The 26,474-nt window shown below is 35.1% G+C and overlaps 1 protein-coding gene across 2 annotated transcripts in view; it reads left to right on the top strand.

The window, feature by feature from the left end:
- The window catches only part of LOC128985569 (DNA-directed RNA polymerases I and III subunit RPAC1-like), a 60,964-nt gene that overhangs the window by 12,747 nt on the left and 21,743 nt on the right, over positions 1–26,474 (top strand). For both annotated transcript variants that reach the window (XM_054405179.1, XM_054405178.1), the window contains 5 exons: positions 702–815; positions 2,694–2,826; positions 18,317–18,436; positions 23,729–23,911; positions 24,614–24,736. In XM_054405179.1, coding sequence (XP_054261154.1) covers positions 702–815; positions 2,694–2,826; positions 18,317–18,436; positions 23,729–23,911; positions 24,614–24,736 — 673 coding nt within the window. The remainder of the gene's footprint in view (positions 1–701; positions 816–2,693; positions 2,827–18,316; positions 18,437–23,728; positions 23,912–24,613; positions 24,737–26,474) is intronic.

The following is a 26,474-nucleotide window of genomic DNA, read 5'->3' as shown; positions in this document are numbered from 1 at the left end:
TGTTATTAGACTAATGAAAAAAGGGTTGTGCATGTTTACTAGCACTACTCAGCAACAAAAACTATTTATTTAAAAAATATATTCTTAAAGTGCACTGAGCAGCAGCCTAAAAAATACTATGTAACTTCCTCATATAGTTACAAAATGCTGAAACTCGCATTGTAACATTTATGATTCGGCTTATATTTCTCCAACAGTTATTCATCTGCAAAAGAAGTTCAGTGTGCTCTTATCGTGTCTAATAACATCCAAATACAAAAACCTTGCCTAAAATGGTACCTATCTTGACAAATTATTTGCAGTGGCCTATATTACGGACCGTGGCCCATAACACAATATTTTGGCTGTAAGAGTAAATACTATTTAAGCAGCTACTGTCGTCACAGAAAGGTCATATTCCTTTTAAACTAGATCACATTATCATTTAAGATACGTTGATTAACAATATATGTAAACGTCAATATTTACGAAACAGCCAATTTACAGTACTGTATGTTTTTCTCTTTAGAAATGCCACATTGCTATTTCATTTGCATTATTTGTTGCCAATGAAGCCACACGACCATATAAACGAGGAGGTTTCACCTAGTCCTTAAATAATATCTTAAAAGGTGTTTGTCGTTTAAAATGATATTTGAATTGTAATTTTAATTTAGTAACATTATTTGTACTTACTCTAATGTTAATTTATCATGTTACAGGATAAACCTCTTCAAATCAATATTGTACGATATGATGACCGTGAACTAGAGTTTGACCTGATAGGAGTTCACACATCTCTAGCTAATGCCTTCAGAAGGATTCTTCTTTCTGAGGTTTGAATAAAATCATGTGCTTACTTATTATTTTTTTTTTTATAAAAATGTGTTGATCATTTGTATAATGCAAATCACCTATTCAAAGGGATAGTCATACAAAGTGGTATTTGTTTTAAGGTACTATACTTTTTCTCCTGGGGAACCATATTTTCTTTGATACTTTCTTATGAAATGGCGACCATAGGAATGAAGGTATCTTAAGCCAAGTACAGTAGACCCCCTCTTAACCGACCTTGTATTAACCGTTAATCGGATTATCCGCCTTCGATCGTAAAATAATACAGTGTGTTTTAACCGACCTTGCTTTGAGAGCCGTTCGGTTTAACCGCCGCTTTCTAGTCGAATAGATTACAGAATAGGACTGGCCTTTGAAGAGGTAGGGGATGCGACGTTGCCACGTTGTTCTTGGCTGGTGAGCTGACTTTCACCTAGAGCCTGGCACCCCCTGACTCTATCTTCCCACTTGTAGGGTAGTTCAACTCTACAAATTAATAATTTATTTTTTCTTGGTGGTATCGGTTAGTGTTGTTTTATTTTTATATCGTATGCAAGATACATTCATCCCATACATCATTATGCTTTTATTATTTGAATCAAAGTTATCTTTAAAATGGCTCAAACAGCTACCAGATGCAGTTTTTGAAAAATATACAAACATAAAAGTAATAAATACAAAATGAATCAATAAATTTCTGTAACAATAACAGTCAATTTATATGGCCAAACAACTTTTATAGCAGCTCTAAAAATCGTCTCAAACATTGCCCAACTTATCGTTTGATACATGAAACAAAATTAACATGAAAATGAAGAGGGTAAAATCTTCCATATTAATTATTCATTTGAGATGGGGACGCCACCTATGAGTATTTTAACCCAAATATGAGTGTAGAATGGAGTGAGATGCCTTGTGTAGGTTTGTTACTGGCCTGTTTCGAATTATAAGCACACTTTAAGGCAATTTCTTAAGAAAACAAGAGGATATACTCGAAATGCACAGGCCGACTGTCGGGCAAAGACTGAGTGCATATGGCACAACTTGGCAACAGTGGACAGTTTTCTGAAAGCTGATTGGATGCCGCTTGTCCTCACCCCACCTGACTCAAACTGGTTTCTGTCCTATTCTGTAATCTATTCGACTATAGGAATCTCTGCATTTCCGCTCCCACGCTGGGAGATGAGAACTGAACCATACTCTTATCTCCACAGGATATGACTAAGAATAAGTTATTTTGTATTGATCACCAAAAATGAAAAAAAATATAGCATATTATCAGTTTGTCATCATCGCGGAAGCCTATCATATCTGATTTGTTATCTGTGCGGCAAATTTATAACATCGTAAAGTGCATTACAATTTTGAGAACTGATTATCTTATCGCTGGAGTAAACAAACAATGCAACTTGTAGGGGGGGCAGGCAAGGGGGGTTAACAACTCCAAGGTCAAGATAGTTTTTGTGCCTCGAGCCTCCAGTGAGAGGCTATAAATAAATATCCTGTCTTGTAACAAAATTGTTGCTTGGATCTTTAATTTCGACAATAGGTTCTGTACTGTTTTTCGATGGATTTGGAAAACTTAAATTAATCCATTACAGTACTAAAGTTATTAAAATAGGAATTTTTATTGACTCTTGCCTAGTACTATAAAATATTCCACTGAAAGTAGGCCTATTTGACTTAACCGTGTTTTGTGTTTATTTGTGACATTTCTATCTTTTTTTTCTATCAAACTTCCACCCAAAACTTAGTTGATGAAAACAATACTTTTCCCTTCATACACTATGTATAGGAGGAGAATGTAAAAATACATGTCCAATTTAATCTTAAAACAAATGTTATCCTCAAATGTTAATCCTCAAATGTAAATCTTTCAGGTGCCAAGCATGGCAATAGAAAAAGTGCTTATTTACAACAACACAAGCCTTCTACAAGATGAAGTTTTAGCCCACAGGCTTGGATTGATCCCACTCAAAGCGGATTGTCGCTTATTTGAGTATAAGCCAGAAGGTAAAAAAAAAACAAAAAAACAATTAGTTTAAGAGTTCTTGATCTATTTTCTAACAAAACTCTCAAAACATTAGGCATCAATTATAATAAAAGTAAGGAGGTCAAGATATATATAGAAATAATTAATTTTGTCAGTTACTTTAGCAATCTCAAGCAGCATACTGAAATAAACCCTAAATATGGTTTGTATTCTAAACTTATCTTAAACAATAATAATTTTGGGGACAGAGGTTTTAAAATACAAGGTTTAATGGTACATAAGTTAAATGATTAATATAGGGTTACAAAAAAAAATTGTTCAGGGGTGGGGATTCGTGCTGGCCGAATCAAAAGATTTCCAATTTAAATTTTCAATGAGTATGGTAAATTATAAATTTAATAATCTTTCAAAAACAATAAATTAAATAGGAAGGATTTTGATTTTAATTAATGGAGGTAAATAGGGTCCAAATGGATGCTTGAGGAGTCTATAAGTTAGTCTGAGTTAATAAATGGAATGTTCTCACCAATCTTCTGTAATAATAATTTTCTTCTTAGTTTAAAGGCTTAAACTTAAAGGCTTAAAGGCTTCTTCTTTCTTCGGTTAACTTAATTTGGATATTTTGCCAATACTTTACTTTATATTTTCATAATTTATTTCACAACTAATATATGTAGTTTCTATGTGCTCTTCTTGAATAGCTAAACTGCACTCTCCTTTTCATTGTTGTAAATCATATCAAGTTATGGGGTTCACATCAATAAAAACATGGTTGAATTTTATTAATAATCTTGAACCCAGATGGATGGTGTTCTGATTGGAGGATTTGTTTTTGAATAATAATTTTGGATAAGCCAATGAATAAATTTTGATAGTAAATTATATATATGTTGAGACAATATGGTTTTAATAATATTAAAAATGGACATGGATAAATATTGAAAATATAACAAGATTGAGTTTGAAAATAAAATAAGGACTATAATTATAAACATTGAATTTTGAGTCATTACAATATCCCCTCAGAAAATATGTAATTAAATTTTTAATGACATATTTTCGCTAAATGACGAAAAATATATTTAACATTATACAGCAAATAACAAATATTGAGATGAAATTGAGTTGAAACAAAAATCTAACAAACTTAACATTAAGGTTTAACTAGAACAAATTTCAGTTGGAATGAACATAACAATAAAATAATTCTAAAATAGCAAAATGATTACTATCCCCTCCTATCTTCTACAAACATTAAAAAACATAACATTAATTTAAGTGGTTAAAACAATTTTTTTTTATTTTTTACATAATAAATGAATGGAGTGATGAACAAATGTTGAAATATGAAATGAACATGAGACATATAAGAGATGTATGATTCTTATAGGTACCATGGAGTACATTAAATGAATAGTTGTTTGTGATTGCTTGATGATAACCTCTTATAACTAAATACATTAAATTTGTGATTATGACTATAGTTTAACTATTGGGACAGAGGTAACTGGGAAATTGGCTTGTTAACTCACTGCTTGTGTGGGTATGATTTAAAATTCTTCCTTTTTACGACAATGTTTACTGGGTTAAGCGCACATTACAGTTTATCTTCTATCTTCGGTTGTGGTGTGTAGATCGGTTCCATGTATTTCTTCATGGAGGATATATGATAGGGTCCATATAATTTATCATTGTAGAGATCACTTATGTGGTATGTTGATGGTCCAAGTATTGGGGAAATCGGTTTGAAGGTCTTCATGTAATTGTGGGTCTGTGGTTCTTTCTTGGGTAAGTGATATTCTTTGTACATTGTAAAATAGTTTTCTTCATTGTTATAGTAGTTATCATATGGCCTTTGGCAATTGCCTATATCTATTTGACATACTTGTCCCATTTTAATACTCATATCACATTTTAGATTAATATCAGTATCATTAATTGTTAAGCTTAATTTATTTTCATTAGAATCTATCTTTAGTCGGAGTTCTGTTAATGTGTCCATACCAAATATCACAGGTTTAATTAAATTAGGTATGATAAGAAATTGAAGCCAGATGGTCTGATGTTCAATGGTTACAGGGGCATAAATGATTCTTGCAACACGTTTTGATTTTTCACCAGTAGCTGTAGTTATTGTTATATTAGACAAAGGAAGTTCTTCAAATGGTTCAATTATTTTTTGATTCTCTTTGAAACATTGTTCGGAAATACATGTTATTGTAGAACCAGTATCGATTAATGCTTTTGTTGGGAGATTATTGATTCTAATATCTATTTCAGGGCATTTAACTGGTTTGGATACAGGAAATTTATTATTTTCAGTGGGTTCATTTAATAAAAAATCTTGATCACACATTATATTATTTATCGAAAAATTGTTAGGGTTATTTAAAGAATTATTTTCGAGGATATTTGCTGTTGATATCGCTGTAGTTGTTATGATGTTAGTAGTTGGTGGTCCTCGGCTTACATCTACAGCGACGGGTCGTTTCCCTGGCTGGTGTGTGAGGGGATGAAATTTGTTGGAGATCTTTGTTGTGTTGCTGTGTCATGTGGACTGTCTTGACTTATCATGGCACATACTTGTTTTTGCTCATTTGTAGGATACGGTTTGCTGTTATTGTAGTAGTATTGATTAGGCCTTTGGTGGTATCGGTTTTGATCAGTGAGCGTATTGGTATAAGGATGCTGTCTGTGGTTTTGATTGTAGTTTTTGCAAGGATCATGTCTGAAACGGTTGTATGGCTGATATTGGTGTTCTCTAGGTTCTTGATGTTCTTGGTGCGGTGTCCGTATAGCATAAGATGATGTTTTTGGTTGATAGGCTCGATGGTTAATATCAGAGCTATATGATGGAGTCTTGTTACGATGTGTAGGACTATTTGGTCGGTGATCCATATTATGGTAGTTCGCAGGTTTGCTCCTTTTGGGTCCATCTCGGATATCTTCTTTTTGCAGAAGTCTTTCGAATGCTCGAATTGTTGTCACGTTCTGTACTTGAATGCTATCTTGGATGAGTTGATCAAATCGTTCGCTTAACAGGATCACTATTTCCTCTTCAGTCATTTGTGGTGTAATAGACTGTAGCAATAGGACTCTCTCAGTAAAATATTCAGTTCTGTTGAGCGTTCCATTAGGTTTGTAATGTTCGGCTTCAATCTTGCTACGTACTCCTCTTTGTACTTCACGGCTCCAGTATTTCATGGTGAATTCTTCGGAGAATCTTTCCCAACTGTTAATGTCTGCCTTAACCAGTTGAAGCCATCTGGACGCTGGTCCTTCAAAACTGACGTCGAGCAGATCTTTCAGAATTTCAACAGGGTCGTTATTAGGATTTCTTTCTATCCTTTTGGCGTAGAACCGTTTAAGTTTTTGTAGATATTCATTTGGATTTATAGTTCTTCCATTGAATTTAGGGATTTGTCTTTCCATTGGGTCAGATCCTGAACATATGATTTGAATAGGATTGTCGTTCCGGATTGGTGAATGATGTTTCAGTTTTAGTGACTGTACTTCACTTTCACATTTGTTTAGAGTTTCAGTAATAGTTTTAATTTCGTTTTGTTGTTCTTGGATAAGATTATTTTGTATGTGTAATTTAGGAACAATTTCATTGTGGATGGATTGTGCATAATATTTAGCAATATTTTCACTGTCGGTTTTTGTTTGTAGCACTAATGCTTTCATATTTTGTTCTAACTTTTGTTCTTGTTGTTCCAAGTTATTAGTTACAAATGTCTGGATATTTATTTTTGATTCGTCAATTTGATTTGTGATTTGAAATTGAAATTCTTTGTTCTCTTGATTTTGGGACTGTTGGTTAGCTTTTAGGACATTTAATTCCTGGCGAAATTCACTTTGTGTTGTTCTAATGTCATTTATTTGTTCTGTTAGAATTTTTTGACATGATTTTATCTCACGGTTTAGCTCTATTCGGGTCTGATCTAATTTTTGGTTTAGTTGTGTGTTGGTTTGATCAAGTTTAGTGTTAAACTGTTCTAGAAAATTAAATATTTTGTTCAAATCCGGTTGTTCAGTAGTTTGCGTAGCTTTAACTTCAGGTGGTTGAGAAGTTGCGTGTGTGAACGTTGGGATTACGTCATTGGGACGGTTTTCAATGGTCGGAGACTCGGTCTCCAACAGCTGGAAACTTGCTTCGGGCGTCTTCGTTAACCCTCGGATGATTCCGTGTGTCGATGTGGTTCTAATATCAGCTGACTGTGAATGTGTGCTTTGATTGGCTGCGGGTCTTTGGTGTACTTCAATAATCTCGGCCCGGTCCGTTGATTCTGATTGGTCGCTCTCGTTCCGGTTCAAATCTTCGACACTGGGTCCACTGGGATTGAAACGTTCCGAACCCGAACCGGTGTTAGATTCATCTTGGCCTTCTACATAGGTTACGTTTTCCATTTCTTCTGTTGACAGATTTGACGATTCGTCTGATTCGTGTTGTTGAAATGATAATGCAGGATAACGTCTCGGTTGTCTCAAATTATAGTGATTATCGTTATCGTTGTTAGCCATTTTGTTTACGACGGTGTAAGGGAACAGGGATATTATAGGACAAGTTGGGTATCGTTATAACAATAATGAGCTAGGCCTAAGCTTTACGACATGAAATAAATCTGTTTTACCTTATAGTAGCCTATTTATTTTTAGAATTACAAGTCGTTTAGTTAGTACCTAATATTGGTGGGACATAAGTTGTGGGAAATCGGGATTCTTAATCCTACCTAACTTCTTAAGAGTAGGCCTAACATACGTAAGTAGCCTATTAGCCTATTGGTATTTATTAGCCTATTTTAGATTGTCTCAACATACGATTATGAAATCTTTTGATTCAAGCCTATTACGTTGGGCGCCATTGAAATAAACCCTAAATATGGTTTGTATTCTAAACTTATCTTAAACAATAATAATTTTGGGGACAGAGGTTTTAAAATACAAGGTTTAATGGTACATAAGTTAAATGATTAATATAGGGTTACAAAAAAAAATTGTTCAGGGGTGGGGATTCGTGCTGGCCGAATCAAAAGATTTCCAATTTAAATTTTCAATGAGTATGGTAAATTATAAATTTAATAATCTTTCAAAAACAATAAATTAAATAGGAAGGATTTTGATTTTAATTAATGGAGGTAAATAGGGTCCAAATGGATGCTTGAGGAGTCTATAAGTTAGTCTGAGTTAATAAATGGAATGTTCTCACCAATCTTCTGTAATAATAATTTTCTCCTTAGTTTAAAGGCTTAAACTTAAAGGCTTAAAGGCTTCTTCTTTCTTCGGTTAACTTAATTTGGATATTTTGCCAATACTTTACTTTATATTTTCATAATTTATTTCACAACTAATATATGTAGTTTCTATGTGCTCTTCTTGAATAGCTAAACTGCACTCTCCTTTTCATTGTTGTAAATCATATCAAGTTATGGGGTTCACATCAATAAAAACATGGTTGAATTTTATTAATAATCTTGAACCCAGATGGATGGTGTTCTGATTGGAGGATTTGTTTTTGAATAATAATTTTGGATAAGCCAATGAATAAATTTTGATAGTAAATTATATATATGTTGAGACAATATGGTTTTAATAATATTAAAAATGGACATGGATAAATATTGAAAATATAACAAGATTGAGTTTGAAAATAAAATAAGGACTATAATTATAAACATTGAATTTTGAGTCATTACAATACCAATAGAATAGAATAGAATAGAATCTTTTATTGTCGTTACATAATACATGTAATAGACAGTGTCACATTTAAAATAGCCTAAATTAAGTCACATTCAACATGATTGTCAAAATTAACTTACTACTTGAAACACAGAATTGAGTCGTGCAATGACATATTTAAAAACTCATTAACATGGTAGAATGGATTTTCTACAAGCCAGTCAAAAACAGTTTTACTAAAAATTTCTTGTTTTGCTGTTTGTCCTTTAGGAGGTAGTTTGTTAAACAGCCTAACACTCATGACCTTAAATGATTTTGAGGTTTTACTAAGCCAAAATCTATCAACAAATATTTGAAATCAATATATAGGATGCAGAGGACACAGCAAACTCACCCGATGACAGGTTGCAGACGAGTAAAAGAACCCATAAAATCACACACATAATAATACTTAATATTTTGCCTCTTTCAGAGGCTTCTTCAGAAGTAGGCCTAGATGGTAGTTACAAGAACAACAGTTTGATATACAAAATAGTACAAAACAACTGTTGTTCTTGTAACTACCATATAGGCCTACTTCTGAAGAAGCCTCTGAAAGAGGCAAAATATTAAGTATTATTATGTGTGTGATTTTATGTGTTCTTTGACTCGTCTGCAACCTTTCATCAGGTGAGTTAGCTGTGTCTCTCCATCCTATATATTGATTTAATCCAAGCTAAATGCTTTTTCCTAAAAACATAATCAATAAATATTTTGTGACTTGTCCTGGTAAAGTGGTCATGGACCTGATTTGACAGCGTAAGATTTTTATAATTACTTTTCACATAGACTAGACAAATAAAAATATACATATTTACAACAGTGGGGATTTTAAGTTGTTTAAACAGTGGTCTACAGTGCTCTGGGGAAACTGCGTTTGCCAAGATCCTAACAGCTTTATAAGGAAAGCCATGCCAGTCATCTCAGCACATCGATTATTAAGGTACGCCCAATTCTTAAGTGCATTCGATTACGAAATCAAACAGAGACCATCAAAAGAAAAGAACATACAAATGCAGACTACTTTTCTCGAAATCCAATTCCTCTCGATGTAAAGTTGGTGAACTTCCTTGAAGACTCATACAAGGTAAATCAGACAACTCTTGACATGATTACAGACACCTCAGCTATTACCGCAGACACAATCAGATTAGAGACAAATAGAGACCATGAATTACAAAGCCTTAAAAGAAAGCTTCTTGAAGGAGAAAAAAAGTCCAGAATTCACCCTTCATTCCGGTATTATTATGCGAGGGTCAAGGGTTTACATCCCTAAAACACTTCAACCAGCCGTACTAAAAGAATTACATTCATCTCACATTGGAATATTGAAAATGAAGAGCATTGCTAGATCATTATGTTATTGGCCTGGCATAGATGCTGCAATCGAAAGCATGGTAAAATCATGTAAAAGCTGTGCTGAAGTAAAAAACAATCCAGTCAAAGCCCCTCCTCACATTTGGGAAGAACCTCAAGAAAACTGGCAAAGGATTCACATAGATTATGCCGGCCCTTTCAAAAATCACTATTTCTTTGTGGTTGTAGATGCCAAATCAAAGTGGCTGGAAGTAAAAATGTCCTCAAAAGCCCCTACCTCAATAACAACAATACATGCACTGGATTACCTATTTTCTCGATATGGACTTCCTTACAGCATTGTTTCTGACAATGCTTCTATATTCAAGTCTGATGAGTTCACTAAATTCTGTCAGGATAACGGGATAATACAACGTTTCTGTGCACCAAACCATCCTGCAACAAACGGTCTGGCTGAGCGATCAGTGCAAAATTTGAAACAAAAACTCAAAGCAATGACTGAAGATACAGGAAGTCTGATGGAAAAGCTGAATCTTTTCTTATTTAAGTACCGCTCAAGCCCTCTTAACAATGGTAAAACGCCTGCAGAACTATTTATGAACAGGTCTATACGTACTAGGTTACATCTCATACGTCCTATGGGAAATATAACAAGAAAAATACCTGATGATCATTCTGCCAAAATAAGATTACTAAATCCAGGAGATGGAGTTCAAGCCAGAAACTATTTAGGATCTACACAGTGGAAATTCGTAACAGTTTTACAACGTTTGGGAAAACTTCATTATATCATCTTATTAGACAATCAAAACAAAATAAAGAGACATATTAATCAGCTCAGAAAAACACAGGTTGAAGCTAGTGGGTTATCAAAAACACCAAGATATTTTCATAGATACCAAGGTGCAACACAAATCATACCAAGTCAAACAAATGTTTGTAGCTCTCCAAATGTCTTGCCATGGAACACACCTTTAGGGGATCCTGCACCATCAAGTTCCTTTTCTCCTCAAATCTTCCCTCAGCCTCCAATGGATTCCTCAGAGATAACCACATCTGGATCAAACATGGATTACACAATGTCAGAGCCACCTGTAGGTGCTAACCAACAAAACATTGAAGAACCTTCAGCATATATTGAAAATATTGTAGAACCACCTGTTCATAACCAACCATCATTGCAGTTAAGACGATCTTCGAGAATAAGGAATTCTAAGAAATCTAGTTGTTGCAAGTGAATGATGAACTAACGTTGAAGTCAAGTGGGGGAGAACTGTTGTATATTATTACTAGCTGTACCCGCGGGCTTTGCCCCGTTTAACTTCATACGTGAGCTCGTTCGCATGGCTCAATCACGTCCTGGTTGAAGTTCGTCCGCTACGCTCACTCACCTTTAGGTTGGAGCTCGTTCGCTGCGCTCACACGTCCTGGTTGAAGTTCGTTCGCTACGCTCACTCACCTTTTGGTTTCAAATTAGCTGTTGTCAAATATTTAAAAAAATAATAGTGCTGCACTCTGTTGGTAATCCTTGTAACTTTAATGCTATTGAACATCATAGAACAGAACCAACTTGTTTAATTGAAACAGCTGTTATGATTCATTAATTCCATTTAAATATGAGTACTCATTAGGTTAACATGGGAAACTCCAGAGCCACTGGGGCGGAGCCCGAGAGTCCGATCAGAATAAAAACCACTTAGTTTTCCTATTTAATGCCTAAAGAATCAGTGTACCAAATTTCAGCCTCCTAGGTAAGTGGGAAGTGGGAGAATTAGTGATGAGTAAGTGAGTGAGTGAGTCAGTCAGTCAGTCAGTCAGTCAGTCAGTGAGGGCTTTGCCTTTTATATGTATAGATATCTGTTAGTCTGGACTCATTAATTAATATTATTTCTATTTACAGCTGATGTAATATTTACAATTCTAAGATTGAGAAATGAATAAAAACAAGACATTATTTTTAGTTCTTACAATTATGTGTTATAATTATTTAATTCAATAAGTACGTAACAAAATAAGTTTTCAAATTTAGCCCATTGACTTGCCAAATTTCTGGCCCTATATCTGGATTTGCAATCAAAATTACCATCAGCTATTTCTTTCAAAACGGTAATGACGTTACTTAATTTGTCTGTGGCAATTTCCTCGCTCCTTAAAACTTAAAACACTTTCATCAATTATCGATGACAGAGCTTTATGTTTACTCCACCACCTAGTAGCTCCTATTTTTGCAGTCTATAAAGTTTGTCGTGGCGGTATGTTGTTTTTTTGTTTCTTTCTCCCACACTGTCATTCGTTTGTAAGATGAACTCAGAAATCTGCTGATTCCTCTACCAATCTAAACAAGTTTTCTGCCTGCAACAACTTTACTGTTGAATCAGCTTCTACTAAGTTTAAGACGTGAGCCATCCAATGAGTATAGATCATATTTTCATTTGCCTTTTTGAAGTGAGCCAACACCCCTTCATGTTATTTGCTCCGTCGAATGAAAATGCAACTATATTTAATGCTTGAATTCCATACTTTGCTAATTCCGATGTTATTCGATTGTACAATGCTTGTCCACTATAGTAATCAACTGCTGTTGTCATCTCTAGTAGTCTTTCATACACCTTTCCTTGGACGACTTAGCGCACGTATATAGCTTATTGGTCCATCACTGCTACATCTTGGTTGAAGTCTACCATCACGCTGTAAATAATACTATCTTGGAGGTCTTTCAAAATTATATTACGTCCAATTGTAGCGATCGTTTTTATTAGCTTGTTTATAAACGATTTTGACAAAAATGTGATCAAAGAGCCTCGCCCATACTGTCTTTTGGTTGACTTTCCTGCAAGTTTTTTTTTCTCAGTTGTTTTTTGTTTATGCTTCTTACTCTCCTCAATGCACTGTTTCACATAGTTTTGTAAAATGACATCATAGTTTGCAACCAACATGACAAGTTGGAGAAAATTGTCATGATTGCCGACAGAGTCAAGTGAGTAGGCCCCTTCTGCTTTGTCCCCTCTGTAAGCAATGCCTTGTCTACCCAGAAATATAACAATGTCAATCAATGGTTGAACAACTAATCTTCTTGTGTGAACTTCTCTTTCTCGTTATTTAGATTGGTTTCCCGCTAGAAGACTCTCACTATCGCGACCTTTTAGGCATTGAAAAGCTGCCTTGGCTGCCAGTTCATGATAATGGGAGTTCTCATGAGTTTCTATCGATTTATAAATAAGTTTTGGTGTAACATCGTGTCCAGTAATAAATGTAGAATCTCTGTTATCTTTGCCTCTGAAGGCCATACAACAAGAACAATATACTTTGTTGAGCTCAATGGAATAAGATAACCATTTTCTGTGTATTTTATCCCCATTAGGTAAAAGACGATAGTAGAGTTTGGATGGATCAAACGGAAGTTTAGCTCCTTTTCCTTCATGAACTTGGATTGGGTGTTTTTTCAATGAAAGCTTTTTTATTCCAATGTGATCACTTTCATTTGGACATATAAAACAACCAAGGTTTTGCTTAGAAGCATCAAGCGTGTGTTGCTGGGATTCTTCATTGCCGATTTCTGCATCAGAGTCAGAGCTTATTGACGAATCCGTGTTGAAATGCGTTAATGACGTTTTCGGGTAGTCTAGATTTAGGTCTAGGGATTTTTACTGCTAGTAGTTATTTCTTCCCACTTCCACAATCAGATGAAGTAGCTGTAGCCTCTGCTTGGCTTGATGGAGGTTTAATTTGATCTTCGTTTCCTGGAAATAAGTAATAGCATTGTAGGTGCGAAATAATACAATACAGTATGAAATATTTTAAAAATGTACAGTAGAACCTCTTTAATCCGAACTAATTGGGACCAGGGGTAGTTCGGACTATTGAATAGTTCGGATTACAGAACATATTGTTGTTTGTTGTTTTTACATAACAATAGCTAAAATATGGCTAAATTTGATCAACATTATTTTGGGAAGAGTGAAAAAATGTTTTATAAAGTAAAATACAGTGTTTATTTAGTACAGTAGTAAACATGGTGAATAAACAGTACTGTAAATTAAATACAGTATACAATAAAGAACTGCTGTACTGTGTATAGAGTACAGCAAAGAGGGGTTCGGATTAGTGGACGTTCGGATTACGGGGGTTTGGATTAAAGAGGTTCTACTGTATTCTGTTTACAGTTTAATTACGTTAGCCTTTCAAATATTTTATCTTACCATTGCAGGTGTGGCATTTGTCCCCAACCAAACAATATAAAAAAAAAGTTATTAATTTAGTCCAAATTATTAATTTAGATAGGGGGTTGAGTATGCACTGAAAGTGTAACTCTTTTTGACTTTTGATCGTTGTTGGGGGCATTTTGGAGATGACAAAAAACGATGTTGTCGCCCTCCCAGCAGGTGCACAACTTGGGGGGAGGGGGGTAAGGTGTTTTGAGACGCGTTCTAGAAAATCGCTTATATATCGTGAGTTAGACACGATAGAAACAAGCTCTAAACGGCATTGTATTACCAACTTTATCTGCTTTAAAAAAGTATCCAGGAAAAGTCCCGTATCTATGATATTAGTTGAGTTATTTAACAATTTATTAAAAAATTTGAATAAAAACCCCTAAATAACGTTGTTAACTATCCATTAAAACCCCTTTAAAACAACAAACAGTACAATTTTTCATCGTGCATAATATGTTTAACACGCTAAAGTGACTTTATATGCCATGGTAATTATATCGAAATATTACAAGGTTATGCGAGGTTTCCGATGAACGTTTCCGGTGACGCCACTGCGCGGCAGAAATCAACGTGTAGTACAGACTTGTAAAAATTGGGTATGTGCCGAAAGTGTAACACATTTTGACTTTTGGTTGCTGTTGGGGGCACCTTGGAGATGACAAAAACCAATGTTGTCGCCATTCCCGCAGGTGCACAACTTGGTGGGAGGGGGAGGGGGAGTAGCGCTGAGGCGCGATCTAGAACATCGCTCATATCTCGTGAACTAGACACGATAGAAACATGTTTTAAACGGCATTGTATTACAAACCGCATCTGCTTTGAATATTTTACAATGAAAATCAAAATACCGTTTATCTACCTATCTATATCTATAAAAGAGGAACTATGTATGTGTGTGTGTATGTATATACGTTATGGACTCCGAAACCGCTCGACAGATTGTAATGAAACTTTTAGGCATTATTAAGCATCTTTCAAGGATGGTTCGAGTAAAGTTTGGTGCAGATCTGTCAAAAGGGCTCTGCCCCAGAGGGTTTTAAGTGGGTCAATGTCAGACTTTTTGATCTACAATGTTTACAAATAAATATAATTTAAAAGCAGATGTTTACTTTCACCAACTGTTTTGTAGGTTTGAATGATTACAACATTCTGTATTAGCATTAGTCATGATTTGAAATAGTGCCACAGTGTTTCTACAGAGTGCAGCACAGAAAACTATTTTACTTTTGAACACGTCCAAATGTATTAAACCCCAATCGCAGCACACCTTTGCACTTAACAACGTTTAAATTCTCTAATGTTAAATATTAAAACATAAAAACCTTTATCAAAGTATTATAAACAATAAAAGGGATGACTTTTTAAAATTTATGACAACAGCTAATTTGCAAACAAAAGGTGAGTGAGCGTAGCGAACGAACATCAGCCTGGAGGCGAGTTAGCGTAGCGAACGAGCTAACCTGAAAACAAGTGAGCGCAGCGAACGAGCTCCAACCTAAAGGTGAGTGAGCGAAGCGAACGAACATCAACCGGGACGTGATTGAGCCATGCGAATACTTATGAAGTTAAACGGGGCAAAGCCCGTGGGTACAGCTAGTATAACATAAAACAATGAATAGTACTGTGTTTGGAGTGCATTCTACGTTCAACACACGAATTACAAAAAATTAAATGTACTGTACTTTCCTTAAAATAATATGTACGGAGTTCTCGAGTTAGCGAGAAAATAATTATAAGCTGTTTTTAACACTAGGCTATTTTAAATATAAAATTTAAACAAAAATCTAGGTACAACTACCAAAGAAAGTGCTTCAGTTTGAAATGTATACGGTTTTTATTAAAGGAATATTAAAATAGACTTGGAAATGCTGTACTTCATTTTAAAACTTAACTACCATATAAACTACACATAAGAAAATAATGGATAATATTTCGGTCATCTTGTTTGAAACGGTCTTAATGATGAGGATTTCTATAATTTTTAAAACATTTGCAGTAGGAGCAGTAGAATTAAGAAGAAAAGGAAGCACCTGCAATGACAGCCGCTTTAAAGAAATCACAACTAATCCATCTGCCGTCAAGGACATTAGTAAAATGCCTTGCACACCGGACAGCTTCAAATTACACCTGTTACCTGGTGTTACCTGGTTTCTCAGCAGAGTTACCTGGTGTAGTGCCCAGTTATATTTTTTGGGAAAAGTCCTTGACAGCAGAAATAGAGCCTTTAGATTTATTTCAGTACGGATTTTTCAAAGACAGCTCAGGAAAATTGCGCTCCTTCTTATGACCCTGCCCCAGCTCCTACAAATTTGCTAAAGCCATGTATATGCAAGACTTGTTCTAGATCAACTTGTAGCTGCTTTTCAAACAAGTCATCCTGCTGATCCTACTGCAAATGTTTTTCAGCAACAAAATTTTTCTTGATTTTATGGCTTTTGAAGGCCCCCTTGAGCCGGAGGCCCTCGGCGATCGCTGACCAGCGGCCCTGGCCAGACCGGGCCTGACTCCAGTCATCAATTATCATCACCTACAATTCGCTACAACTTGTGAGACCAAGAGTTTCAATTTATACAATTTATGCAGTACAAATTTCCGCCCTAAATAAAATAAAATGTCTTATATATATAACTTATGCCTAGTGAGATTATGGTTTAAAATTATTCAATTTCTATCCTCATGTTAACCATCTACGAGTTTGTCAAATGGTGTCTTTTAAGTGCACTATTGAAGAGATATCGTATGATTATATAGAACATTAAGTTTGAACTTTTATAAGGGATCAGCGTTCCTACATAAACTTGAAAATGAAAATCATGGTTTATTAGGCCGTGTTTTTATTTTGAGGTTTATAAAGTCCTATTGGCAAGTTTAGGGGAAATATTGGTGGTATCACAGTGTACCTTCATAGTGGACGTCTGAGACAAACAGAGCAATGGTAGGACACCCGATGTTGCTGCTTGTACTCAGTAGACTGCATGCTAGTTCAAGTCTGATTCTGATTCCTGACTAAGTTTTATACTACTTGCCTCTAGAGTGATTGAAGATCACCATGTCAGAAATGTAACCAGGGTTGAACATTTGTGCTAGAGTTTGTGATTGTTCCCGATGTCATCACGATTGCAAAGAAAGATTATGATAACCACGAAGACAATGTTGAGGTATCGACAATACGGATGGATAAGTCTGGTCAAGAATTTGTTTCTCGTCAAAATCTGAAACAAGATTGACGATATTATGGATCTCATTACAATCAGAAACTATTTGTTTGTGTAGTTTTACAATAAATAACAATTAAGTGAAATTAAAGCAACAACTGAAATGCAATAACTAATTATTTATTACCAAGTTTGATGTAAAAAGAAATGCACAAATTAACAAAAGTTTACAGGGACTTGGACAGTGATAAAAATCTTAAATTTGACAAAAATAAAATGAAAATAATCGAATGAAAATAATACATATCTTAAGAAATCCGATGACAATAAATAAGAAATGTTAAAATGCTATAACTACTGCAAACAAACCAATGTGATCATTAACTAAACTTAGTATACTAAACACAAATGAGGTCCAAATGAACAGACTTAATCATTACACACTTTCTATTGAGTGTAGACGACAGGCGTCATTATGCTTATTATGCTTCCAGTGCCAAGGAATACTTACGAGTATGATTTCAAAACAAACAATGATTACCATAGCAAATAATAACCATGTATAAGGCACACTTAAGTAGGCTTAATATTTATTTAATTGCTGAGAAAGCAATTAATTGTATTAATAAATTAGGTAGTAGTTCTGCAATGGCACACACGAAAAATAAAACATTTCAATAGCAATTGAAAGTAGGCTATACCTAGAGATGTAATTAATTTTATCGAAACAACAGTATAGCAAAAGTAATTATACATTACTTTAGTACTAACTTTGAGTCATTGATATCGCAGGAGCAGATAATCATTACGTTGCGCTGCTGCGGTTAAGGTAAATTATCACAATTTAACTTTAGATCTAAAGTTCTGTCAAAAGTTTTGTAGAACAAGGATCATATCCAGCCCTTATCTATTTTTAAGGTTTTATAGTGAAATTCTCGTTGTATTCAATTCCAGGTTTTTTCACAGTTGACAAAATTCACTGTTCATTCACAGTTTTAAGGCGTTTATGAGTTGAGTGGCAGGTATGGTTTACCTGTAAAAAATGTATTACAAACAAGAAAAAACATCTCAAACCACTTACTGTACTTTGCGCTTTGTTATAGTCGATGCAGAGCCAACTGATCAAGACACCCTTAAATTTGAACTGAAAATCAAATGTACAAGAAATGCAAATTCTGGAAAAGACTCAACTAGAGTGGACGACTTGTACCAAAACCACAATGGTAACTAAATGAAAATTTCAACCCAAACCTTTGAAATAGCTATTAACATGCATGACTAGAATATTGATTATCATTTATTATATTAATTACCCTGCCAAAGCAGACCAAGGAAATTTCCATCATCATTGGATTTTCGCTTAAATATTTCCTTAAACATGCCAGATTTATTCATTATTTAATAAAATTGGGGTAAATGAGTAATTAGGTTTGCTGCTACAAAGAAGGAAATAAGGTGTGTTTTTTTTTACTGAAATTTTAATAGCTTAGGATGTAATAAACCAATTTGTGTTGGTGTAGATGCGAACTTTATAATATTTTATGAATACCCACAACTATTAATACATATTTAGCCATTTTGGTGAGAAGAGGGGTGTTAGTGTAATAGCATGGAGCCAGTCATAAAACTATTATTATAATTAGAATATGCAAACTAAGTGATAATAAAAATATATTATACTTATTCATTTCATCAATTTATCTGAATAAAGTGAAAATATAGGTAGGAACAGTGAAGAATAACTTTTTTACAAAACTCAAGCCTCACCTTCTAGTCTGCTATTATGCTCCTGAGAAAAGTAAGACTTCAAAAAAATTCATAAACTTAATGCTTTGCCTACTTATTAGTGTTTTAAGAAACTGTTCCCATTTAATTACTTCTGAGTGTTGTTTGTTTTGTAAGTATTGTGACTACCTAACCTATATGTTACATCCAAATAATTAATCAAATATAAAATATAAATACAACAAATTAAAAAAAATATTTAAAAAAATATAAAATACAATTGACCAAAGTGAACAGTTGTTCTTGTATTCTTTTTATTAAATTGCAACTTAAATATAAACAGAAATTAAATTTTCCAGGTGATCATAATGTAAACAAATAATGTTCTTCATAAGGATAACATGAGAACTTTAAAAGCCACTGGGGCAGAGCCCAAAGGACAACAAAAAAAAACTATACGCAAATATACGCGACATGCTCTTTCCAATGAGACGACAATGGGCAAAATCGGTTGAGAAATGGCGAAAGAGTTCAACCGACAAATTTCGTGTTGGCATATTAATTATATTGACTAGACATTGTTTGTTGGAAATAATTTACCAGTTGTGTGAAAATATCTTGGCAAATTAATGTTTCAAACATGTTTATTTCTAAAAATTCTTAACCTAGTTTTAAAACCACTTTATTGTGGTTATTCAGAGTAAAATAGGTAAAGCCTAACTACCACTTAACACTTCTTAACTGTGTTTATTTTTCTTTACACAATCCTCTCAGTAGTAAAAGGTTTTAATAATGCGTGGCACAGTAATTGTTGTTAGAAAACCATGAGTGTAGGAGTACAGTAGAACCTCGATAGTTCGACACATTGTGGACTCAAGGGGTGTCAAACTATTGAAATGTCAAATTATAGGGAGTAAATGGAGTTTAATATACAGGAAAGTAAAAACACAAGTTTTAGTCCTACATAGAAATCACCCAAATTTATTAAATACTAAAAAGCTTAACAATTTCACTGTTCATTAGTCTCAAGTCAACAATAAATGACAAATTAATGTTCAAGTCAGCTTACATCACAATAGTAACCATTAAATATCACTTGACAAAATAGCTCAGCCCGTGTGGAACTACAAGGAGTGTCGAACTATCGAAGGCTTACTGTAATGTCAATGTATTAAAATTTTAAATAATGGTTTAAATACAATTTCGATAAGAAAACCGCAAAAATACCGGTAGCCGCGCAACGTACCGATTTTGTACAGAGAACCTAGGTACAAAATATTGTACCTTACCGAACCGACCTTAAATTTTCTGTACCGCAGACTCCTAATATGTATATATATAAGTCCGTAGACACAATAACTTGAGTAATTGTTTGCCCAATTTTGATGAAATTTAGCTTAAAGGTGTAGGGTGGGATAAACTTAAATGAGTTCGCGAACCAGCTTGATCAGACTAATTGGGAATAGGGTGTTATTGTTGAGGAGGGGGTTATATAGGGTGAAAATTAGTTTTTCTAGTTTTTGACCATAAAAACATACAATTTCCTAATTTCCCTTCAAACCTTTTATAAGAGCAATAAAACAAATAATTTAGTATATTGAAGTGTTTTTTACGGTTATTGGTTACGGAGAAAATTGAAAATTCAATAAATTGTAAATTAAAAATTCCTTGTTATTCTTATGGAGGATAAGTAAACTGTTATAGTTTGCTTGTTTATACATATTTTGATCAAACTTGGTAAATTTATTTATTTTTTCCTAAGCTATTCATATACTACTAATACTATAAACAAACACACTTAATTGCCCTCCCTGTAACAGCAAACCTACTTGTTAAACCTTATCTTCTTAATATATAAAAGAAAGTTGTGTTAGTTACAGCGTTTATAACTAGAAAACTACTGAACCAATTGGCATAAAATTTACAGGGATATTTCTTCGGTACTACAATAACATAATAGCCTGTTTCCGTTTCAAAAACCCTTAAGGGAAGCGTCCTATGGCCCTTTGCAGTTAAAGCCTCGTTCACACGTATCGACTTTTTGCCGTGCGCCGTGCATTCCTGAACCGCGCCGTGGACCACACGACTCGCGCCGTGAACAACACGACTTGGGCCGTGCGAAAATGACTTCTTGTCACATTTCTTCAGTCTGTCAAAATGGATAACCAAACAAGTATGCTATTTTTATACTTGCTACATCGTCAAAGCAAAAGTAGGCGTAATAAGCTAAAGTGGGTACACCCTATAAACGTGCAAAGATCAGTAATAGGAGCATTTGTTCTTCTTTTCATTCTTTACTTTTCTAAGAAAAAACGGAAGTAAATTTTATAATTATTTTTTTCAAATGTCAGTTGCTTCATTCGATAAACTGTTAAGCCGGGTTTACACGATGCCAGTTGGCGAGACAATTGTCTGGAGATAACTGACTGGCTTGGAATTACTGTCTTCGTGTAAACACTTCAGGCCAATTGGCAAGCCAATTGGCCCGCCAACTGTCCTGAAATTCAGTTGTCTCCGGGAGTAGACTGAGGACAATGAGCTGGGCCCAGTGAAACCCCCACCCCTCAAAACCCCAATTGTCGTGACAATTGGCGCCGTGTAAACAGTGTAGAGGCCAATAGCACTGTCTTGTCTTTTGGCAGTAGTACCCTGGTTCACTGTAAAATGCCTGGGCAAGTGTTGGCCACGTGTAAACAGGTTCTCGTTCAACTTGCCTGGCCTATGACAATTCCAAAACCACGTGATGCCAATTGGCAAAGACAATTGTCTCGCCAACTGGCATCGTGTAAACCCGGCTTTAGTAAAAGTGCAAGGAGGCTTATTTAAAGAAATAGAACACTTAGGCCTCAGATACGATACGAGTGGCGAGCGGTGAGCGGCAAGCGGCGAGCGGCAACCTTAGCGGCACGTAAGCGGTGGTGGTGGCTACGATACAAGCGGCACAATTATCACGCTCATCAAATTTCCCCTGTTTTATGAGTCAGTTTGAGAAAAACCTCGGACATTGGGTCTCATTTAGTTGCGTGTAAATTTGTTGAGGGTGGCCACGATGTGGCGAGCGGCGGTGAGCGGCACCGCTCAGTGCCGCGATTTTCCCGAAAACGCCGCTCGCCGCTCAGGTGAGTCATGCTTCAGTTAGGCCTAAAATGACAGAGAAACAGCAGCAAACATGCGATACGGGTCGATACGTGAGGTGCAGTCCAGGGAACTTTTGTGGAATGACCAGCACGGAAGTTTTACAACACTTCAGTCACCATAAAAGTATGGAACAAAGTTAGGGTTAAGGTTTTTCTAAAAACTAAGTTTTTCTTTTAAAGACAAACAATTGTCAGATAGCAACAATAGTTGCAATACGTCTTGCAGGTAAGCATAGTTTACCATTTAGACTAAACTGACTCATAAAACTGGGGAAATTTCATGAGCGTAATAAAAGTGCCGCTTGTATCGTAGCCACCACCGCCGCTTACGTGCCGCTCAGGTTGCCGCTCGTATCATACCCGAGGCCTCACTCTCAGGTTTTGCGCTAACAGGTGTATTTTATGGTATCATACAAATTATGTAAGCTGACTTAATTTCCAAATAAATCTGGTTAATCTTTACAAACGAGCTTTGTGACCCATCTTAAGGCATGACTTAACTTTTTAAAAACTAATGTTTTATAGCAAATAATACGATGAACTTGTGAACTGTTCACATAAGTTATTTTTACAATTTTTTTACAAAAGTGGAAGATTCCGCCTTTTGTGATGGATGTACTACACCTCTTGAATCCAGGAAGACACTGAAATAAACAATGTCTGCGCATGCGCTAGACCGAGTCGGGACGGCCCCACGTCGACCTGTGTAAACGCATCCATAAGAGACCATGGTGTTCAAGAGGTCGAGTACGGCGCGACGCCGCGTCGTCGCTTGAAGAAGGTCGTGATGTCCACGGCCGCCGTGGACGGCGCGGTGCCGTGGTCGATACGTGTGAACGGTTGCATTTACAGCAATGCGTTTGAATAAACACGACGTCGTGCCGTACACGGCGCACGGCAGAAAGTCGATATGTGTGAACGAGGCCTTACATGTTAATCTTATGGAAGAATGTTTTATTTTGTTTACCATGCCATGTTTGTCATTTCTTGATTAAATTAAATTAAGGAAACAGCTGTAATGATAACCTAATTTTTAAAAACAAATCTATGCATAACAAATGAGAGCTGTCAAATAGGTTTCTATTACATTTGTTTTTTACGAATATTTGTTGTCAAATGTAACTGAAGGCAAGTGAGCGCTCTAGCGAACGAGCTCCAACCTAAAGGTGAGTGAGCGTAGCGAACGAGCTAACCTGAAGGCAAGTAAGCACAGCGAACGAGCTCCAACCTAAAGGTGAGTGAGCGTAGCGAACGAACTTCAACCAGGACGTGATTGAGCCATGCGAACGAGCTCATCTTGAAAATGAACGAGCATTTGACATAAAACCACATTAGGACAGGACGACGTCTGTCGGGCCAGCTAGTGTTATTTAAATAGATTTAAGTGAAAATCAAATCAGGCAAATGGAAATTCCCATAGTCTTCAGGTTTGCTGCGGCGGGGGTATTTTTTATTAATATTACATAATGCACTATTAATACAGACTTATAAATTAAATTTGTATTAGGTATTAGGTTATAAGAGAAAAATAAGCAGTCTGTTCTTATTTTTAAAGATGCCCGACTTGCATGGGAGGAACATAAAACATTTTGGTATGTGATGTTGTACATGATGTTGTTTGGTCCATGTTGTACATTAAAATACATTTCCCAGTTTATAGCAAACATATCAAGTGGATCCCCGTTGGCAGCCAGAATGACTTATTCAAGAATGTAGATGTGGGCCCAGTACATGACGACATCCTCATTGCCAAAATGCGACCAGGACATGAAATAAACCTACAGATGCTTGCTGTCAAGGGAATAGGCAAGGATCATGCAAAGTTTTCACCAGTAGGTAATGTAAATATTTGAATTGTTTCAACAGTTTTGTTAGAGGAAAGGCTCTAGGCAAGGATTTTTATTATTAAAAAAGTGAGGATAGCAGCTAGTTTACCTAAGAAAAGTCTAGATAGACCAAAGTTAGGCCTACACATTAAACACACAACTTTTGTTACTGGGATTTTTATGCCATTGGTTTTATGTGGCATTCGTATATATTAATAAACACAGAAACAGTGTTTACTAAAGATTTGCTCCTAGCACTTTAGCTATAGTGCTTGCCTTCAAACATGGAGATTGCTTGTGTCAGACAATTACCTTCTTATGAATTATTCTTGAACCAGATGTCCTCTATCTGAAGGCTATATACATTCATCTTGCTTTTAAACTAAAGGTTGATATTAGACAAGACCTGAGTTGGGTCAGTTTTCTTTACTTACTGGTAATTAAATAATGTCAATTTCATATCACGTAAATTAAACAAATAAAATCAGTAAAACTGTAACTCCATATAAAATTTTTTGAAATAATGATTATCCTATCAATTGACTTACCTTAGTAATTTTCTTTATTTTTTGCTTTTTATTTTTTTAGTCATAGCTAATTTATTAATTCATCAGCAATTTCACTTTTGGGTTTAGGAGACAGAAAAAACCACATCAAATATACATGGAGAATCTCACTTGTTCTTCCAGTGATTTGTTGGTTGTATGTTTAGCTACAGCATCATACAGGTTGCTGCCTACGCTGCAGCTGACACAAGAGGTTGAGGGGGAACTTGCTCTCAAGCTGCAGTCTTGCTTCTCTCCAGGAGTCATCAGTGTAGTAGAGGACCAAAAAGGTACAAAAACTTACATGACCTAGTTTGTTCCTAGGATCATTTGACCTTGAACAAACGGTGCCATTAAACCTGGGTTTTCCGTTATAGCCTCCATCTTTCTTTTAATGAATTTCCAAATTTAGGGAATAAGCTATTACCTTAGGTTTCAGGGCAAGGCCTAGAACCGGGACCAATTTAATTTTTTGTTTTGAGGTCCCCAGAGGGCAAAGCACCCTCCGTTCAAATTCATATATATATATACATATATATACACACTTGAAAAGTAAGTTCCCTTTTGAAGCAAAATATTAATGAGTACAGACACAGCAAAGAAATGTATTCCAAAAAATCTACAACTCTTACACTTTTTATCAACATAACTCCTGGGATTTTCAAGTCAAAGGGGTTTATGAGATAATTCACATATATTCTTGTGGAGATAAAATAAACTGCTGTAGTTTGCTTGTTTGTGAATATTTTATCAAAAAAATTTTTATAATTTTGTTTTTTTCATACAAATCCAGGCCTAACAATATTTAAATAAAAAAACACACCTCATTATTACCTCCCCTTTAGCCGCAAACCTAAGTACACTTATTAAAATTAATGTTATTTTAATATATACGAGCTCCGTCCTAGGTACGGGAATTGAGTAGTTAACTAAAACTGGAGTTATGTCAATATTTCCATTTCTAATCCAAGCAAAGTATAAGTGGTTGGTTAAACATTTATTGTAAACAAAAAGCTGCCAAGATGAATTAAAACATTGTTATTTTCCTATTCTTTCCTTAAAAAGTCTAACAGAAAAATAATTTGCATAAAATTTCCTTTGAAGACTCGGGGGCAGAGCCTCGATTTAAATACATTAGTGGTTATAGAATCTTTCTCATTTCCTATGATCAATGGCAAAATCACAGAATAATAAACTAACCTGATAGTTCTGTAGAATATTTTTATATTCAACCAGCTGTTAGTTAAAACAAATTATATTGCACTAAAACAAACTTAAAATTGTAAAGACTGCTCTAAAAAATAAATTAGAACATCTAGAATTTTACCATGTATATTTAAATTAAATAGTCTTGTCATCCTCTTACCAAATAAATGAACGTAACAATGAGTATAGCATTACACATAGTATAAATAAGTCAACCCTATGCATGTCATTATTATCCAAATGCTGAATTTGTGTCACACACGCTTAATGTTTACAGCTGTTACGTTAAACAAGTGGTTTTATAAAAGATAGTATAGAATGTTAGCGTCGGCTGCTAGATATTTTAAAATTTTTAACTTATTTTCTAAAAAACTGTGACCCTAAACTAAAATCATGGCTTGCGACATCCCCTAGTTCTCAAAATGATCTTTCTTTCAAAACAAAAATCATGAATATCCGTCAAGTGGTTGATTCAGAATCGTGAAATAAAAAAACCCTGTCACGTTTTAGTACATATGATGACTAGCTGTACCCGCGGGCTTTGTCCCGTTTAACTTCTTAATTTTCAAGATGATCTCGTTCGCATGGCTCAATCACGTCCTGGTTGAAGTTCGTTCGCTACGCTCACTCACCTTTAGGTTGGAGCTCGTTCGCTGCGCTCACTTGCCTTCAGGTTAGCTCGTTCGCTACGCTAACTCGTCTCCAGGTTGAAGTTTGTTCGCTACGCTCACTCACCTTTTGGTTGCAAATTAGCTGTTGTCATAAATTAAAATAAATAATAGCGCTGCACTGTTGGTAATCCTTGTAACTTTAATGCTATTT

Source organism: Macrosteles quadrilineatus, unplaced genomic scaffold (genome assembly GCF_028750875.1).
Source record: "Macrosteles quadrilineatus isolate MER2022 unplaced genomic scaffold, UCM_ALF_1.0 Scaffold_2__2_contigs__length_208266976, whole genome shotgun sequence".
Lineage (NCBI taxonomy): Eukaryota > Metazoa > Arthropoda > Insecta > Hemiptera > Cicadellidae > Macrosteles > Macrosteles quadrilineatus.
This window is presented reverse-complemented; position numbering and strand designations above follow the sequence as displayed.